General features: G+C 47.9%; 1 protein-coding gene across 5 annotated transcripts; it reads left to right on the forward strand.

The window, feature by feature from the left end:
- The first annotated feature begins 1302 nt into the window (after window positions 1–1302).
- Window positions 1303–15518, forward strand: LOC103060989 (uncharacterized). Of its 5 annotated transcripts, none has more exons than XM_088129346.1 (6): window positions 1384–1407; window positions 3083–3195; window positions 4445–5575; window positions 6219–6301; window positions 6681–6807; window positions 11853–15518. In XM_088129346.1, exons 3-6 carry the CDS (start codon window positions 4573–4575, stop codon window positions 13934–13936), a joined length of 3297 nt encoding a protein of 1098 aa, XP_087985472.1. In that variant the 5' UTR covers window positions 1384–1407; window positions 3083–3195; window positions 4445–4572; the 3' UTR covers window positions 13937–15518. The 5 variants fall into 5 exon arrangements, with proteins under 5 accessions (XP_087985475.1, XP_087985476.1, XP_087985472.1 ...); XM_088129348.1 differs by having other exon boundaries at window positions 11856–15518; XM_088129349.1 differs by lacking the exon at window positions 4445–5575 and having other exon boundaries at window positions 1303–1407.
- Window positions 15519–19503: the final 3985 nt, after the last annotated feature.

Below are 19503 nucleotides of genomic sequence, written 5' to 3' on the forward strand. Positions count from 1 at the left end.
GCATGAAGCTGCAAGCCCTGGTAACAAAAGTCAGGGAGCCCAGTGAAAAAATGGGACTAAAATTAAATATCAAGAAGACCAAACTAGTGACAACAGGTAGAACAACCAATGAACTTGCGATGAAGATATCAAAGTGTTGGACAGCTTCTGCCTTTTAGGATCAACCATCAACAGCAAAGGAACAAGCAGTCAAGACCTACGCCACGTAGTCTTTTTGCGTGAAACAGAAAAAAATGAACTTTAAAATGATTTATGGTTTTGATGATTAAACAGAACGGATTATAGAAGGAAGAGAGTGAGAGGAAAACTTACCATTGGAGTTATAACGGCTGTAAAAAAAAAAAGGGAAGCTACTCCTTTGTATCTTTCTTCTTTCTTCTTTTTTGCACTTTTCTTTGATTTCTTTCTCTCTTCTTTTTCTCACTTTATATCAGTTTGTGTTAGTTTTTATCTTTGTTTAAAAAAATCTTCAATACAATTTCATATATATATATATATATATATATATATATATATATATATATATATATCGAAATACACTGCAGGCTAGCCCTTGGTAGAGCTGCCGGGAAGCCCTTGGAAAGCTGAAGTTTGGAAGAGTGCCCACGCCTTTGACCTTTCCCCCTTCCTGCTCTCCAGAGGGCACGAATATTACCACTCCCATCCCTCCCTGCCAGCTCAACATCTGCCTTGGCATGTTTTAGGGCACCCTTTCCAGCCAATTTCTTAGGCACAGCGGTGAAGTCGACTCTTGGAGGCCTCAAGTACTCTCAGCTCTTCAGAGGTACCTGTAGGGAGATTAAGGGCGGCCTTCGCTTCACCAGCCTCCTGAATTTCCCCATTTTCTGGGTTGGGGCAAGGCGAGGACCCCAAAACTAACCTGATGTACTAACACCCCCCACAAAAAAAATCTGGTTAGAGCAGTGTTTCTCAACCTCAGCCCCTTGAAGGGGTGTGGACTTCAACTCCCAGAATTCCCCAGCCAGCATGGCTGGCTGGGGAATTCTGGGAGTTGAAGTCCACACCCCTTCAAGGGGCTGAGGTTGAGAAACCCTGGGTTAGAGCTTCGCAGGAGCCGCGCACAGCACTCTGGGTAGATGCATCTGCCCGGTCTTCACCTGCGCAGGTGACCGAGGCGCTGCAGCTCCAGCCTCGCCACCCTCCCCGTTTTCCTCCCTCTCTCCTCGCGCCTCTTCTTGCTCCGGTCCTCGAAAGAGTTAAATAAAGGCGATGGATTCCTAGAGAGGAAGACAATTTGGGGTGGAGGTTGGGGAATGGGGAGGGGGGGAGAGAAGGGAGCGCCCACGCTCCTCCCTTTCCAGGTCTCGTCTGAATGCTCCCGGGGCCGGCCGCGGCGGCGTTCGCAGAAGGCGCTGAGGTCGAGCCTGCTGTCTCCGGCCCTTTCTGGTGTGTGGGGGGGCGGTGGGGGGTGGGAGTCGGGCCCTGCGCCCCCCCTTGGCGGGGGGGCACCCCCGGTGGGGCCCCCCGCCTTGTGCATTTGGGCAAAGCGAAGCTGCAGAGCAGCAGGGAGGGAGGGAGGGAGGGAGGGCGCAGGGACCCCCCCCCAAAAAAAGATCTGAGCTGTTCTTGCAAAGAAAAGACAAGCTGGGGAGGGGGGCTGTCTCCCCTTTTCTTTTCTCTGCCTTGGGGTGGCAGCTTAGCCCCCCCACAATTGTTCTTCTTTTCCGTTCGATTGCTCCCCCCCCCAAGGCAGGGTTAAAACTTCCAGGGGGGTTCAGTGTCTTACTAGATTTATTGGCTGTTTTTCTTTCGGAAGGGGGCGTAGCTGGGGTTCTTGCCTGTTTATTTTATTTATTGAAGTGTTGGTTTCAACCCACCCCCGATTCTGATGGGTTCTGAGCAATGGGGGGGGGGCGGGAGATACATAAAAGCAGCGGTCCATTCAGCCAAAACAATCCATTCTCATAATATCCTTTCCCCCCCCCCTTATACTTAATTTATGCCCCTTCCTTACAACCCTTCCCTACAACCCTGCAAGATAGGTAGGCTGGGGGGGCTGGCCCCAGTCATCCAGAGTTTCTATAGCTGAGGGTGGATTTGAACCCAGGTCTCTCTTTTTATTTATCCATTCATCCCTCTGCCACTGTCAAAAGACTGTTGGCGGCTTGCGTAGAATATAAAACTGATAAAGCATCTGTGATATAAAATTCCATAAAGCAATACAAACGAGCACCCACCAAACATCGAAATACAATAAAAATAGAAGTGAAAGATGGTGTGATACAAGCAGGGAAGGATTGTCAGAACAAATTTGTCTTTGAAAGCTTCCAGGACAATTACATTTTCTGGTTTTTTAACCCAGGTTTAAATTCTGTATCTTTTATCGTACAGGGGCTTTTTCTGGGCTGAGGGCCATTCCTGCTCCCACACTCAAAAATCTGATTTCGTTTGATGTGCATTTATGTAGAAGTAAAATTAAATATAGTTAGTTATGACTAACAATTTAGCCTTCGGTTCACATTTGGTGTGATAAGTTGGCAACAAGTTTTTTGAGGACTCAAACGGTTACACCAAATACTTATAGGAGCCACACATACCCTTATCGCATAGGATGTACACATATGTCTTAAACAAATACAAGGGACCACAAGGGATAAAATGCAGGCCAATCTCGAAGCTAAGCAAAGTTAGGCCTGGTTAGTGTTTGGATGGGAGACCACCAGGAAACCCCACAGTTGTAGGAAATGGGAAAAAAAAAATCTGAAGGCAGCCCTTCTGTACTACTGCCAAAAAAATTACAACTCAACTTAAGAGTGCCTTTTTCTGTATCGTAGTTTCAAAGATCTGACAATATATACCAGACTATGCTCAAAAGCCTCCCCACCACACGCAACAAATACTAATTATATCTCCAGTATACTCCAGATTTCTGGAGATACTAATCAACTTAGGAAGGCTGATCCCATGTATCCCCTTTTATTTCTTTAATATATATTTAAGGTGCTTCTACATACATATTTTGGAGCAGTGCACCAATAGAGAATATGATTACAAAGTCTGGGAAGGGAGGGGAGGAAGAAAAGAAAATGATTTTTGTTACACCATAATTTTTTTCCCTAAGAATCTTAGTGGAGTTACGAATGTCTTCAGAAATGTCTCACCGCACAATAGAAGTGACTGCAGCAGGGTTCGAGCGGCCCACCCAGGCCTGTGTCGCAGATCCTATTTTGCTGGGTAAGGAAAAGTGGCTATTTTATCTGAATCTGTAGGGGGGAGAAGGCACCTTCTCAACTTCTTGGGAATGTAGTCATGTGACTGATGCAAATGGCATCATGCACATCATTTGGGGAGGGAATGACAAAATCTTTCTCCTATGAATCTGAGGGTGGGGAAGATTTCTCCTGCAGTCCTGCAGGATTTTAGATTTTAGCGTTTTACAGGTAGTCCTCGACTTATGACCACAATTGGGAGCAGAACTTCCATCGCTAAGTGATGCAGTTAAGTGAGTTGTGCCCGATTTTATGACCTTTTTGCCACAGTCATTAAGCGAATCATCGCAGTCATTAAATGAATCCGGCTTCCCCCACTGACTTTGCGTATTGGAAGCCCCCTGGGAAGGTCGCAAATGGCAATCATGTGACCCTGGGATGCTGCAACTGTCGTAAATACATGCCAGTGGCCAGGCACCCAAATTTTGACCACATGACCGTGGGGACGCTGCATCGGTCGTAAGTGCAAGGACAAGTCGTAAGTCACTTTTTTCAGTGCTGTCATAACTTCGAATGATTGTTAAACGAATGGTCGTAAGTTGAGGACTGCCTGTATTTGGGTTGAGTTGGTTTGGTTTGGCTGAGAGAGCACAACTGGGCCAAATTTACTGTGTTGGCTTTTGCAGTATGACACATGCACATTTTTTTTTGGCTTGGGGGGGACTGGCTCAGAGTTTCCCAGAAAGCTTCTGTGGCTGAGGGGGGATCAGAACCTGAGTTTCCTTCCCCCTAGTCCAACACCTTCCATACTATGCCCCACTACCCCACTCTGTAGGATATGTTTATGGATATATCGATGGGACAGCTGAAAAGAAGACAAAAGACAATGCAGAACCATTCACAAGATGGGATGTTTTGGTCAAAATGATGAATGAGCAATGTGCCACCAACTCCTGGGAGTGGTGTATACAGTATTGTGCAAAAGTTTTAGGCAGGTGTGAAAAAATGCTGTAAAGTAAGAATGCTTTCAAAAATATATATTGTAATTGTTTAGGTTTATCAATTTACAAAATGCAAAGTGAGTGAACAGAAGAAAAATCTAAATCAAATCAATATTTGGTGTGACTACCCTTTGGCTTCAAACCAGCATCAATTCTTACACTTGCACACTTTGTACACTTGCACAGAGTCAGGGATCTTGTAGGATTAGAGTCAGGTGTATGATTAACCAATTATACCAAGCAGGTGCTAATGATCATCAATTTCATATGTAGGTTGAAACACAGTCTTTAACTGAAACAGAAACAGCTGCGTAGGAGGCTTAAAACTGGGTGAGGAACAGCCAAACTCTGCTCCTAAGGTGAGATTGTGGAAGACAGGTTCATGTCACAGGTCATACACCATGGCAAGACTGAGCACAGCAACAAGACAGAAGGTAGTTCTCCTGCATCAGCAAGGTCTCTCCCAGGCAAACATTTCAAAGCAGACGGGGGTTTCAAGATGTGCTGTTCAAGCTCTTTTGAAGAAGCACAAAGAAACGGGCAACGTTGAGGACCGTAGACGCAGTGGTCGGCCAAGGAAACTTAATGCAGCAGATGAAAGACACATCATGCTTACTTCCCTTCGACATCAGAAGATGTCCAGCAGTGCCATCAGCACAGAACTGGCAGAAACCAGTGGGACTCAGGTACACCCATCTACTGTCCGGAGAAGTCTGGCCAGAAGTGGTCTTCATGGAAGAATTGCGGCCAAAAAGCCATACCTCCGACATGAAAACAAGGCTAAGCGACTCAACTATGCACAAAAACATAGGAACTGGGGTGCAGAAAAATGGCAGCAGGTGCTCTGGACTGATGAGTCAAAATTTGAAATAGTTGGCTGTAGCAGGAGGCAGTTTGTTCGCCAAAGGGCTGGAGAGCGGTACAGTAATGAGTGTCTGCAGGCAACGGTGAAGCATGGTGGAGGTTCCTTTCTAGTCTGGGGCTGCATTTCTGCAAATGGAGTTGGAGATTTGGTCAGGATCAATGGTGTCCTCAATGCCGAGAAATACAGGCAGATACTTATCCATCATGCTATACCATCAGGGAAGCGTGTGATTGGCCCCAAATTTATTCTGCAGCAGGACAACCCCAAACATACAAGCAATGTCAATAAGAATTATCTTCAGCGTGAAGAAGAACAAGGAGTCCTGGAAGTGATGGTTTGGCCCCCACAGAGCCCTGATCTGAACATCATTGAGTCTGCCTGGGATTCCATGAAGAGACAGAAGGATTTGAGGCAGCCGGCAGCCACAGGAGATCTGTGGTTCGTTCTCCAAGATGTTTGGAACAACCTACCTGCCGAGTTCCTTCAAAAACTGTGTGCAAGTGTACCTAGAAGAATTGATGCTGTTTTGAAGGCGAAGGGTAATCACACCAAATATTGATTTGATTTGGATTTCTCTTCTGCTCACTCACTTTGCATTTTGCAAATTGATAAACATCAACAATTACAATATATATTTTTGAAAGCATTCTTACTTTACAGCGTTTTTTCACACCTGCCTAAAACTTTTGCACAGTACTGTACGTTTAATAAATTATTATTATTATTTACATGCCTTGTTGCAACACATGCACGAAAGGGGTAGAGTGGCATGACGGTCTTGAGTGTGGGTCACAATAGCACAGAACATGCAAGAGAAAAGTGTCAAGCAGTGCAATGGGGTAGAACTTGTGGTACAATGGGACACTATTTTTGTCATTTGGCCCCCCCTTGACACTCCCTGTAGACACCTCTAGGACAAGCCAAGTGAATAGTCTGATTGAAGCCATGCCCAAATGTCTGGATTTTATAATTTAGTCAAAAGATAATAATACAGAGTTCTGCCCATATCTGCGCAGAATTAATTAATGGAAATTCCAAGTGATTGTGTCCCAGGACTGGGGAAGGCTATTTTGTTTGATTATATTAACACCTGTTTTGTGTTGGAAAGTGGGAGATAGATAGAGAGATAGAGAGAGAGAGTTGTAAAGAACAAATCCTTGAATGTTTTTCCATGTCACACAGATGGAGAAACTACACCAATGATCAATATTTGGCCATTAACCGAACAAGACGGAGTCCAACAGTCTTCTCTGCAACCCTATCAGGTAGGGCAGTATTTTTTAGATGACTTCTTTTCCTCAAATTGAGGTCCTGACACCCTCATTGATAGTTGAGATGGGGCATCAGCCATGTTCTGCCCACCGATCATTACCATTTTGTGAATGGTGCTGTATATCAGTTACCACCATTTTTATGAATGGCACTTCCGAGCAACTGCTGCCATCTTGTGAATGGCATTTCCCATCAGCCACCACTATTTTGTGCTGCTTCCCACCAATCTGGATGCTCAGTTTTTATCAGCCCTCCAGCTGAACGCCTCCAGCTCTCGTAAAACCCCAGGAAATACCTGGAAATGGCGAAGCTGGGAAAGTCTCTTCTGACTGTGATTTTGGCAAGAGGACAAACGGTTTCCCCTCCTTTCAGGACTTGGTGACCTTTGAAGACGTAGCCGTATATTTCAGCGAAGAAGAATTGGCGCTGCTGGACCTGGATCAAAGGGCCCTCCATAGGGAAGTGATGGAGGAGAATTTTTGGAATGTGGTCTCCTTGGGTAAGAGTCTCCCTTTCTGCCCTTGGTGTATCTGTCAGCCCTTCAAGGTCAACCAGACCAGGGAACCAAAGTCATGTAGGCCAATGCTACTTTTATTGTAAAGATATGGTAACAGATGTAAGGTTTGCCCCGTTCGACAGAGAAACTCCCGTGACACGTGTGGTTCACAAAGAGGTTTACTCATGCGTAATGTAGCAGTCACAAGCAAAGCCAGGACTGGCTTGGTACATTTACATTACTCCTTTATAGTTGTCTCAATCCCCCCGCGGGCCCCGTTGCTAGGTTACATATTACCAATTAGATTGCAGATTGCCCCCGTAATCCCCCCCTTCTACTGGAATGGCAGGTTCAGCCCGGCTCTCTCCTTTGTCCATAGCGCCCGCGGCCCTCTGGCGTTAACACAACGCATCCGTGAAGTGGCGCCAGGGGGCCCATTCGTTAGCTTGCGGTTTCGCACTTCCTCTCTCTGCGCTGGCGCTCGAGCGGTGAAATTGACTAAAGCGCGGCTGGGCAAGTTCCTAGGCGTGCAGTGCCGGCTGAACCTGACATACCGCCCCCCTGAACACAAGTCCCCCTCTTAATTGGGCTACTAGGGTGCTGCCCCCCCGCATGTGCCATAACGGTGTGCCTTTCCTCGGCTTGGGGCTTTGGCCTTACCATGGCCGAGTCACTTATAGGACGGGTCCCTAGGTTCTCCTAGGGAAGGCTCTCCTTCCCTTCCTTCGCTGCTGCGCACGTCGAGCAGCTGGCCACGTACTCCCTCGTATCCCTCCGGAGAGACGGCCACCAGAACTGTTCACGCAGGAGGTGGAAAGTCCTAACGAACCCACAGTGTCCCGTAGTGTCCTCGGTGTGCCCTCTCCGGAGCACATCCACCCGGCAAGCTTCTGGAACGTAGAGCCTCCCCTTGTGCTCCCAGCAGGTCCCTTGTTTCTTCAGGGAGTCCTTGCTGTTTACCAACCAGGGGTCTCCCTCGCTCGCCTCCGCACAGCGCCGCCTCAGCTCCGGCTCGGCTCCCTTCCCCTGCTTCTCCCTTGGGGGTTGGGCTGCGCCTTTCGCTGCCTCCAGCTGGGTTGTCCTCCTTGGGTCCGTAGATTCGAGCGGCGGCTCCCTCAGGGTCCTACAACCCTCCAGGTCCCCCTGGCCGTGGCCAGGTCCCGGTCTACCGCCGGTTGCTTCACTCATGCTTGGCGCGGACCAGTCGGCGCCGCTCCTGCCCCCACTCTTGATGCCAGTGTGATCGCTGCCTGCTTTGCCACAGGGCCCTTGGTTCCCGCTGCCACCGTCTCTGCTGTAGCCAACCCCTGCGTTGCTGCGGGGCCCTTCGTCGTCGATGCCACTGCCCCCTCAGCGGTCGTCTGACCCCCCTCGGCGCCGTCCTCGTATTCGCCTCACATGCGGTTGGTCGCCCGGGCCCCGCTGCTGTCGCTGCTGCGGCCTGCCGGCCCTCGGCTCTCCGTCGCGCAGTCGCCACCTCGCCCAGCTCCGTGGGGTCCTCAGCTCCCGCGCCGCCTCCGCGGCTCGACCTGGCCTGCCCGGTGGTGCCGTCGAATCGCACCGTCTCTGCTGCCACACTCTCTCGTGCGCTTGCCGCCCCGGCTCCTCTGCCGGTCTCCCTCGGCGCCGCCCTCACCTCGTGTGCGGTTGGTTGCCCGGGCCCCATTGCCGTCGCTGCTGCAGCTCGCCAGCCCTCGGCTCCTCGTGCAGCCGCCACCTCACCGAGTTCTGTGGGGCCCCCTGTTCCCGTGCCACCTCCGCGGCTCGACCCCGTCTGCTCGGTGGTGCTGCCGAACCGCACCGTCTTGGCCACCCAATCGATGTGCGGGTTCTGGCGCGTAAGCCATGCCAGCCCCAGCACTAGTGCATGGTCGGCCACCGGGGCAACTACCAAGCCTAGCTCCTCCCGGCTTGTCCCCACCGTCAAACCGACCGGCTCAGTGCGATACTGCGCCGGGTCCCCCCCTGCCGTCGATCCATTCAACTGGCTGAGTGCGAGGGGCTCCCTGAGTCTCCTCACTCTGAGCCCCAGCGTGGATGCCAGTACCTGGTGGATCAGGCAGTGGGTGCATCCTGAATCCAGCAAGGCGTCGACTTTCGCCTCTGCTTCCGATCTCACCCCCTTGAGGTGGACCCTGATCCTCATGGGCGAGTAGTTTCCTCATGCTGCCACTCCGTTGGCTGCTCCGGGGTGCGCCTCAGCGTCGCCGGCCGTCGCCTCCCGCTGGCTCGCTCTCCCCTCCTCGCAGAGCCGGGCTTCCTTGTGAGCCAGCCGGCTCCACTGCACACCGCTCCACTAGCTGTTGTCTCCTCCCAGGATCGGTCGGGGTTCCTTGTAGCCGGGAATCGCTGGCCCCCGTCCTTTGTGCAGCTCGCCAAGACCCTCTGCCTCGAGGGGCACTGCACCATCCGATGCCCCTTGCCTCCACACCGGTAGCAAGTCCCTGCAGTCTGCCAGGCGTTTCCAACCTCGATCCTCCGCCGTCGGCTCCTGCGCCTCGCCTCTGGTGCCGCCTCCGCCAGCCAGCTCCACTTCACTAGAGCCTCCAGGTCGTCCCTACTGGGGGCTCCCCCCTGGATCTCTGAGTGGAGCCTGTCCTGCGTACGGAGATAGGTTAGTGGCTCGGGGCCCCCCGAGAGCTCGCTCCTTGAGTTCCTGAATCGGGGCGCCTCTGCTGGCCGCCGACCCCCCTTTGCACTCCTCGACCCCCCTTCGCGCTCCTCGTCAGGCTGACCACTTCTGCTAGCCTGGTCTCCACGCCGCCCTCTGCGGCTGCCCCAGCCGGGGCCCTGGGTCCGCCATGCCATGCCTCCCGCATGCCCGGTACAGCTGTCGTCTGCTGCTGGAGGTCACCCTCCAGCTGGTCCAGCCTCTCCTCCGGCTCCTGGCTCCTGGACCCTGCGCCGCTGCTCCCGGGAACCGCACTTTCCCGTCAAGCCCTCTGGCTCCGTCCTGCTGCTGAGCGCCCGCTTGGCGCCCCGCGAACTGGCCGTGGTTGTGGGTCCCCTCTTCCTCACTCTAGGGACTGGAGCCATCTGCGCAATCTCTGGTCTAGGCTCCGTGCAGCTTCTTGAGTTTGTACCCTCACTGCTGCCGGCATCGCCCGATTCCTTCTTCGCCTGCGACTCTGCCCCTGGGGCCTTGCCCCGCCGGAAGATGGTCTGCAACATCACTTGGACAGCGTCCATCCGCTGCTCGATCTTGGCCTCCAGTTGGGTGAATCGTTCCTCACGCTCCCGGGCCTCGGGTTCCGAGTCACGACTCATCGGGACCCCCCATGCTGGCGACCCGTTGGGGCTCCTGCCCCCGCCGAACGACCACCCGTCCTCTGGCGCCCTCTTGGCTGTGTCTGTGCGCCATTCGCCCCGGACTGGTCCCGCCATCATGCCTTCGGATCTGGGCTCCTGGTTGCCCAGCTGGCAAGCGGTTTCCCCATCGCTTGCCATCTCCTGGTGCCGTTAATCGATTCCTCTCCGGTCTTGGCTGCAGGGAAAAAAGGTGAGCGCTCCTCGGTGTGTACCGGGTAGCACTCAATGGGAGTCCTGGCTTTATGTAAGGTTTGCCCCGTTCGACAGAGAAACTCCCGTGACACGTGTGGTTCACAAAAGAGGTTTACTCATGCGTAACGTAGCCGTCACAAGCAAAGCCAGGACTGGCTTGGTACATTTACATTACTCCTTTATAGTTGTCTCAATCCCCCCGCGGGCCCCGTTGCTAGGTTACATATTACAAATTAGATTGCAGATTGCCCCCGTAATCCCCCCCTTCTACTGGAATGGCAGGTTCAGCCCAGTTCTCTTGTTTCTTGGATTGTTGTTGCCTGTGGCCTTCGTTGCCTTCGTTGGGGCTTCTGTCGCGCGCACAGCCGGGAGCTCCACCCCGCGCGCTGATCTCTTCCTCAATTCCGCGGCTCTCTCCTTTGTCTATAGCGCCCGCGGCCCTCTGGCGTTAACACAACGTATCCGCTCCAGATTAGTGAAGCGGCGCCAGGTGGACCATTCATTAGCTTGCGGTTTCTCATTTCCTCTCTCTGCGCTGGCGCTCGAGCGGTGAAATTGACTAAAGCGCGGCTGGGCAAGTTCCTAGGCGTGCAGTGCCAGCTGAACCTGACAACAGAAACTTGCGAGTCTGAATGTGCTTCCCCTCTCCTTCCTTTTATCTTTGTGAGAACTAAGGAGGGGCTTGTCTGAGACATTTTCTCAGGTTACACTTCTGCCTTGGACTCTGGCCTCTTTTATCTCACCGTTGTCTTGGTAGCAGCTCTTCTTCCTGCCCCTCAAGGCCATTCCCTCTTTCCTCTACAGGATCATACCACTTTGGAAAAGTCAATAAATGAAATCAACATTTCATTGCTTGCAGTCAACACCCTACTTTCTCCTCTCCCAGAATGGAAGGCTCATAAAGGGTCTGTTGTGGTTGTCTCAGCTCATAGGTGTCCACCCGGGGAGGAAACAAATGACAAAACTTTCAGATTCCACCTGCTGGACTATGGCCAGGCAGCATTAGATGGCTTCCAAGTTGGATGCTGAGGCCTGTTCCCATCTTTGGAGGCAGTATATGAGATATTTTACTTATTTCTCTGATGAGCAAAGTAGCAAATGAAGTTATCACTGCAAACATGCTCCATATCTGAGCACTTAATGTGTCCCAAACCATCCGCTGGTCCTGCATGTGGGACAAGTAATGGTTTAGTTCATTTTCTTTGCAGCCAAGCTGCTGTGCACATGTGTTTAGGTTATAGGTGAATTTGTATTCATGTTTATAGTTGTTATGGTTATTATAAACTATCTTGAGAAATTGTTACTGGAAAGCATTACAATTTGTTACTAAACTGACCGTTAGCAAGATAATAAATTTGAGGGCAGTCAAATATTAAATATTTGGCACAGTCCTTCTGTACCCAGTTTTGTGACTGCTTAAAGCACAAATATATGAAGCAGAAGATTGTATCTTCTCAGACAACGCTAGCTACCTATTTTTATTCCTTGATGTCTGGCTCCATATCTTCCCTGGATTCCAACTCCAATCTTCTCTTTCACTTTTCTAGCAGGTGATGGGACTATCAGAATCATGAAGGAGGAGAGGAAGCCAGGATCATTTGAGGTATCCTTGAATAGATCCAGGTGCAAAGAGGAAGAAGAATGGAGAAGGAATAGATCCGTGACGGTTCAGCATAATCGCTTCCAGGAAGCCCTGGTGCAAACAAAGGAGAAATTATTTAAAGTTGTACCGCGTACACAGAGTTCCACTCAGAGCACAAACTTCACCGCCAATCAGAGAATCAGTATGGATGGGAAGCCCTATAAATGTTTTGAGTGTGGGAAGAGTTTTAGTAAGAAGGGAGTCCTTACCGTACATCAAAGAATTCACACAGGGATGAGGCCTTTTAATTGCTTGCGGTGTGGAAAGAGCTTCCGAAAAAATGTGAATGTCACTGAACCCCAAAGAGCCTATGCAGGGGAGAAGACATATATGTGTTTGTACTGCGGTATGTATTATCACCATCAGAATATCCTTGGTGGGAATTTAAGTTCTCAACCCAAGATACGTCCAGGAGAGAAATCATGTAAATGTCTGGAATGTGGAAAGAGCTTCTTGAAAAAAGGGGACCTCACCCGACATCGAAGGATTCACACAGGGGAAAAACCGTATCATTGTTTAGAGTGCGGGAAGAGCTTTGGGCTTAGGACAAGCCTGATTTCCCACCAAAGGACTCACACGGGCGAGCAACCGTATAAATGCTTGGAGTGTGGGAAGAACTATTCCAGAAGGACAAACCTGATTGCTCATCAAAGGATTCACACGGGGGAACAACCCTATAAATGTCTGGAGTGTGGGAAGAACTACTCTCGAAGAACCAGTCTTACGGTACATCAGAGACTTCATACAGGCGAGAAGCCATATAAATGCCTGGAGTGCGGGAAGAGGTATTCTCGAAGAACGAACCTGATTGCCCATCAGAGGATTCATACGGGGGAGAAACCGTATCATTGCTTGGAGTGTGGAAAGAGTTTCCGGAGGAACTGGAACCTTGTCAGGCATCAAAGGATTCACTCCGGGGAGACGCCGTATTCATGCTTGGAATGTGGCATGAAATTTCGTTACGTGATTAATCTTCGAAATCACCAGAGATTTCATACAGGGGAACAACCGTATAAATGCCCAGAGTGTGGAAAGAATTACTGTACTAAGGGAAGCCTAGTGACACATCAGAAAATGCACAGAGGGGGGAAACCATATCAATGTTTGGAATGTGGAAAGGGCTTTCTGAAAAATGGGGATTTTAACAGACATCAAAGAATTCACGCAGGAGAGAAACCTTACCAATGCTCTGAGTGTGGAATGAGTTTTGGACTGAGGGCCAGCTTGAATTCCCACCTAAGAACTCACTTAGGAGACCAACCATACAAATGCTTGGAGTGTGGGAAGAGCTATTCCAGAAGAACAAACCTTACTGCGCATCAACGGATTCACACAGGGGAGCAACCATATAAATGCTTGGAGTGTGGAAAGAGCTACTCCAGAAGAACAAACTTGATTGTACATCAGAGAATCCATACAGGGGAAAAACCGTGTATATGCCTGGAATGTGGGAAGGGATTCAGGAAAAACGGGGACCTGACAGTCCATCAAAGAATCCATACGGGAGAGATGCCATATAAGTGTGTTGACTGTGGGATGAAGTTTCGTCGCAGAATTAACCTTAAGGATCATCAGAAATTTCATACCGAAGAACAGCCATATAAATGCTTGGAGTGTGGGAAGAACTACTCGAGCAGCGGGAGTCTAGCTTCGCATCAAAAAATCCACCGAGGTGAGAAACCGTATAAATGTCTGGAATGTGAAAAAAGTTTCTGGAGGATTGGGGACCGTAACGATCATCAAAGGGTTCATATAGGGGAGAAACCCTATAAATGCTTAGAGTGTGGCAAGAGCTTCCACTTCATCACCACCCTGACTTCCCACCAGAGAATTCACACAGGGGATCAACCGTATAAATGCTTGGAGTGTGGAAAGGTTTACTCGAGTCAGGCAAATCTAACTTTGCATCAAAGGAGCCACACGGGGCAGAGATCGTATGAAGGCATGGAAGTATGGAAAGAGCTTCCGGAAAAAGTAGGACTCTGCTAGGTATCAGAGAATCCACCCAGAAGATCAATGCTGCCCATATCACAGGAGCTTCTCTTCCAACAAAACACTTACATACAAATCCCTGTACAAAGGGATGATGTCAAGATGGCAGTCTCAATTACACATGGACATGCATGAGTGCGCACACACACCATAGACAGCCCTGCTTATTTCACATCAAAAAATCCACATTGGAGTGGATTCTCTAAGTGTTTAGGACCAAGAAAGATCTTTCAGTGACATTTGAAATATTTTTAAAATGTTAGATAAATAGACTAGAGGTTTTCTAACCAGGTTGATAGAAGTAGCTGGAGGAGGAAGAACCTCTTCTGGACTAAACAAAATATTTGAAATATTGATAGCCCACTAGGGAGTATTCCTGTTAGCTGTGTTATTCTCCACTGGTTCGGGTGCTTTCTCATCACAAGTATTTCAGAGGTGCTCAGTTTTTAATTTAATGCTTTGTAAATCTTTTTACTAAATCATTAGAATGGGAGAACCAGGGTGTAAAAATAAGGAAAAGTATGTCTTCACTTTGAAATAAAAATAGGATTTAAGGCAGTTCACATTAACACAGAAGTGATCATCACCCTCTGGGGGAGATGGGCGGCATATAAATTAATTAACTAATTAATTAATTAATTAATTAAATAAATAAATAAATAAATAAATAAAGGAGCAAAGCTACATTTAAGAAAATGATTTACATTAAACCTGCCTGTTGAATTTTACATGCACACCTATTCAACTGTGATTTGATTTCTGGGGCAGAAATTATTGAAATAAACATAAAGAAGGAGGTTTTATATCTGTATTATCAGATATAAAATACAGCGTGGTTAGTAGATATAGTATATAAATTGGATATTTTAATTAAAGCACATAGGCCCTTTAGCCACTGTAGAAATATGGAAAGCATCAGAAAAGAAAAGGAAAATAAAATAAAGAATTGGAAAGTTTGTTGGGAGGTAATCTGGATTAGTCCACCTGAAGAAGCAACGGATAATGTCACCTTTTTGTGAATTTGAACACCAGTTGGGCCTCTACCAGATACTGTTGCATCTTCTTGATCATGGCACCCTCTGTGGTAGGGTGGTCAAAAAAGTCGAGATGGCCACCGTGACCTTGCAATCTGGCCTTTGCCACCATCTTGACTTTTTTGACCTCCTCTCCATACACCTGCCCTAAGGAATACTCTATCTGGACTGTCTCCGATGTAGTGAACAATTTGAGCCGGTGCTTGAAAAACAGCTACTCCCATTTCTAATAATTATTGCATTTGTACGGCCTTGGGACACCCCAAAGTATTTGGGGTGCGCCTTGCCTTTGGCTGCAGATTGGCCACCTTGCACTAAATCGCAGTGAACGTGGTATGTTTCTTAGGTTAACTTGATCTAAGGACTTAGTTCATGGAAGTCCTTGTTTACAAATGACTGTTTTAAAAACCCAGGCACCCTGGCTAGCTCGTTTGTAATTCAGTACAGGACATCAAGGGATTACAGCTTGTACGAACTCATAACCCAGGACCGGGTTTCTCAACCTTGGCAGCTTTAAGACGTGTGGACTTCAACTCCCAGAATTCCCTAGCCAGCATTATGGCTATATTCCCTATATGCTGGCTGGGGAATTCTGGGAGTTGAAGTCCACATGTCTTAAAGCTGCCAAGGTTGAGAAACCCTGATCCAGGATGATTCTCTTCCCTCTCCGTCCCTCTTTCCTCTGAAGTCGTCTTTTTTGGGACTGGAAGCTTGAGGGCAAGGATTTTGTGGGGGGGGGGAGCATCATTAGTTTGTAACCTTTTCCTAGAAGCCTTTCAAGTAACACAAAATTGCTGAGTAAATGTAAAAGTTTTCAAGAAATAAATAAACCACCGACGTGATCAAGCCTCGATTGACTAAAGGGCCTGCTTCCATGCGTGCTGTGCCTTGACTGCTACGTTTTGAGATTTCTGCACTTCCTTTAGTGCTGGGCGGGGAGTCTTCAGGTTTCAGTCCGAGGAATTATTATTTTTTTTGGTAGTCCAACAAGGAACTTGTAGTAGGGTGAGCTGTTGCGGATTTACGATTTTGAACAGCTTTTAAATCTGTGGCAATAAAATTGGGGTGGTAGGGTCCTTATAGGTAGTTAACCATTTCAGTCTCCCCACTGTCAGCGCCAGAATCCATGTGACAAACAGGCATTATGACGTCATAATGGAAACTCTGCCGCTTTGTTCTTGCATTGCAATGTATATAAGAAGTGGAGTTTGCCTTCTGATGCAATGTTATTCATCGCTTCCTCTGCAAACGGCTTTATACCTACTGCATTTTATGTCCAGTAATTCGTTTTAGACCCCAGACTTAAGGGCCCTACAGGGACGGGGTTGTCTTATGGGAAAAAGGGTGCAAGGAAGAGCTTTGGACAGCCACATGTTGCGTCAGCCCTACTAGGTAGAGCAGACCAGGAAATCCACTCCAGAGGAAGGCTGAAACTACTTTTATTGAGATTGGCTTAATGGCAGAATCTTGCAGGTCTGATTGTGCTGCTCCTCCTCCTCCTCATGCGCCAGTGAATCAGGGAGGCGTCTGCTGGAGCCGCTCCCAAATGTTATCTCATTTACAGCCCCTTTGGGATGGATCACGGTCGTGCCTATTTCCAACAAGGATGTCTTCCTTGTTCACTACACATGGCTTGTGAATAAGCCCCACCGTGTTCTAGAATGCAACCGCTGACTCCAGAGGGGTCCAAAAGGGCATGGGATCAAATGATGAAAGTGTTGCGCCCTTGTGACCAAGCTCTGCCTCTTTTGTTTTTTAAATATTTTTTTATTAAAAGATTTTACATAGATAATACTGCAGTCACTAAGTGAAAAGTCACATGACTGTGCCACTTTTGCTGCAGTTATTAAGCAAAGCATCACGTGACCGTGATTTGCAATTTTACTGCCAGCTTCTCCATTGACACTATTAGTAGGAAGCTGGCTGTGAAGAGCCCAAATGGCGATCACGTGACCACGGGATGCTGCGATGGCTATAAATGTGAGGATTGGTCACAAAGCTGTTTTTTCCCAACCGTCATAACTTGGAACGGTCATTAAATGAGAGTAAGCAAGGACTAGCTGTAAACCTCTTGGATCTTATCGACGCCTTTGGCTTCTACATTGATAAAAACTCTCTGTTAGCTGTTTCTGAAATGATCAACAGGTACAGCCTGCACTGTCTTCACAGAGAGAACAGTGTCTTCAACAGTGCAAGGAAACAGACCAGTCTTCCTGCTTTCGCTTGTCTATATATAGGGTTCTCATCTGGCAGTAGAGCCCTTGCCGGAATTCTTGTGTTGCAAACTTAAATCAATCAAAAGTCAGATTTGTTCTTGGTCGGCACTCCAGGTTCTTACAAGACAAGTCCAGCACAGAAAACAGGACTATATGTTTAAAGTATGAATAATAGAAATGGAACTCAGTGTTGATCATTAAGCCTTTTAAATAAGAAGAAAGCATCAGAGCTGGTGATTCCACATTTCAGCTCTGAGATCTCAGCCAAGTTGTATCAGAGGTCTCCACTTCTCGGCTAATTCTTTTAAGGGTTTTATTTTAATTGGTGGTTATCATTTTTGTTATTTTGTGTGCGCCGCCCAGAGTCACACATGCGAGATGGTCGGCTCTATACATTTAATAAATACATAATGTGACTTTTTTAATTATAAGAATGTGTCAGTTCCTCTACAGAATGGGCCTACTAGACCAGGCCACGGTTCACTCTGTTATTCACCAAAAAATGAGGCTAACCCAGTGTTTCTCAACCTTGCTGGCTGGGGAATTGTGGGAGTTGAAGTCCACCCATCTTAAAGTTGTCAAGGCTGAGAAACAGGGCTAACCAGGTACTTCTGTTTGCAATTGATATTTGGAGCTACATTGCCTCTGACTCAGAGGCAGCCTTGACTCCTCCAGACCAATCGCTCTTGATAGATTTTCCTCCGTGAACTTCTCTGATCCCCTTTTCAAGCAATCCAAGTTAGTGGCTGCCACATCTGGTGGCAATGAATCCCACAGGCTAATTTTGCCCTGCCTAAATGCCCCCCTCCCTTTCTTTTGTCTGTTTTAAATCTGCTTCCAAGCAGCTGCTTTGGATCACTCCTGGTCCTAGTGTTTTAAGAGAGGCGGGAAAATATTTTTCCCTGGCTGTTTCCCTTCCTTAATTTGTCTTTTTTGGCAAGCTCAAGTCCCAAATATTTTAGTTTTTTATTTTCCTTCATTTTTGTTTACAGGAATGTCTGCAGGGTATAGTAAAAAGAAAAGTCAAGATAGTGACCACGATGGGCGATTCAACCTCTGCCTGCTGTTATGTTTGTCACACATCATAATTTGAATTCCCCTGGTCTTTAAAGGAGATGTATTTAACTGGGGAGGGGGAATTCTCTTCTGACACATTTAACTCTGGTTAATTGCCCATAAAAGTTATACTTCAAGGACTTGAAAATCAGCCTTGATACATACAAAGCCCCATTAGCATATTGTCTTGTCTTCATCCACCAAACTATGGTTTGTTTTAACTATCATTTGTTAAACCCCAAACCAGCTAGGCAAGCAAAGTTCACAGGAGTTGCTCCTGGATTAGGACCAGGTTCTGCTTTGTTCTCTTTCCCTTTTAACGGTTACTCCACTTCACTGGAGGCAGGGTATCTATTTGGTGAGGTCAACGGCATTGAGATGACAGGCTCAACCTGGTTATTGACACCCCACTGCTTTTTAACATGCCAACAACCCTAACCCGTGCATGCCATCCTGATGCTGTCGAGTCTGCCTTGCAGATGCCCAAGAATAGTTAGATGCTTAGAAAAAACAAGCAAGGAAATCATAAAGAAGCTGTACATACATTCCCATTCACACACTCTGTTAAGTCAGTTACAATGAGCTTGCCAAAAGCATACAGATAGTCCTCGACTTATGACCACAATTGGGACTGGAACTTCTGTCACTAAGCAATGTGGTCATTAAATGAGTCATGCCCAATTTTTTGACCTTTTTTGCCATGGTCGTTAAGCAAAACACTGTGGTCGTTAAGCAAATCCAGCTTCCCCCATTGACTTTGCTTGTTGGAAGCCCCCTAGGAAGGTCACAAATGGCAATCAAGTGACCCAGGACTCTGCAACTGTTATAAATACATGCCGGTTGCCAAGCACCTGAATTTTGATCACGTGAACACAAGGATATTGCGACGGTCCTAAATGCGAGGGCTGGTCATCACTTTTTTCGGTACTGTTGTAACTTCAAACGATCATTAAATGAATGGTCATAAGTTGAGGATTAGTTTGCAGCCCTAAACCAAACCATGGTTTGTTCAATAAACCATGGCTAAGTAGGGCTTAAGCCTGAAGTGCAAACCCAGTGTCAAGGTTGAGGTAACAACCTTTTCAGAAGTCCAAAGATCAAGTTCACTCAGCTTTGGCGATGAGTCTGGGCTTTCATGATCTTTCAGCTTAACCTACCTCACAGGGTGGTTGTGGCAGGAAAAAAAAAAAACGGAGAAGAGAATGTTATGTATACCACCTTAACGTCCTGGAAGAAAGACAGGACATAGAAATTCTCT

Source organism: Python bivittatus, unplaced genomic scaffold (genome assembly GCF_059951505.1).
Source record: "Python bivittatus isolate LINGU-HERP-01145 unplaced genomic scaffold, Pbiv_v1 ctg000810_np1212, whole genome shotgun sequence".
Taxonomy (NCBI): Eukaryota; Metazoa; Chordata; class Lepidosauria; order Squamata; family Pythonidae; genus Python; species Python bivittatus.

Coding starts and splice junctions, on each gene's coding strand:
- LOC103060989 (XM_088129346.1), top strand. CDS start 4,573: ATGGCAAGACTGAGCACAGCAACAAGACAGAAGGTAGTTCTCCTGCAT. Junction 6,302..6,680: donor CTTCTCTGCAACCCTATCAG/GTAGGGCAGTAT, acceptor CCCTCCTTTCAG/GACTTGGTGACCTTTGAAGA. Junction 6,808..11,852: donor TTGGAATGTGGTCTCCTTGG/GTAAGAGTCTCC, acceptor TCACTTTTCTAG/CAGGTGATGGGACTATCAGA.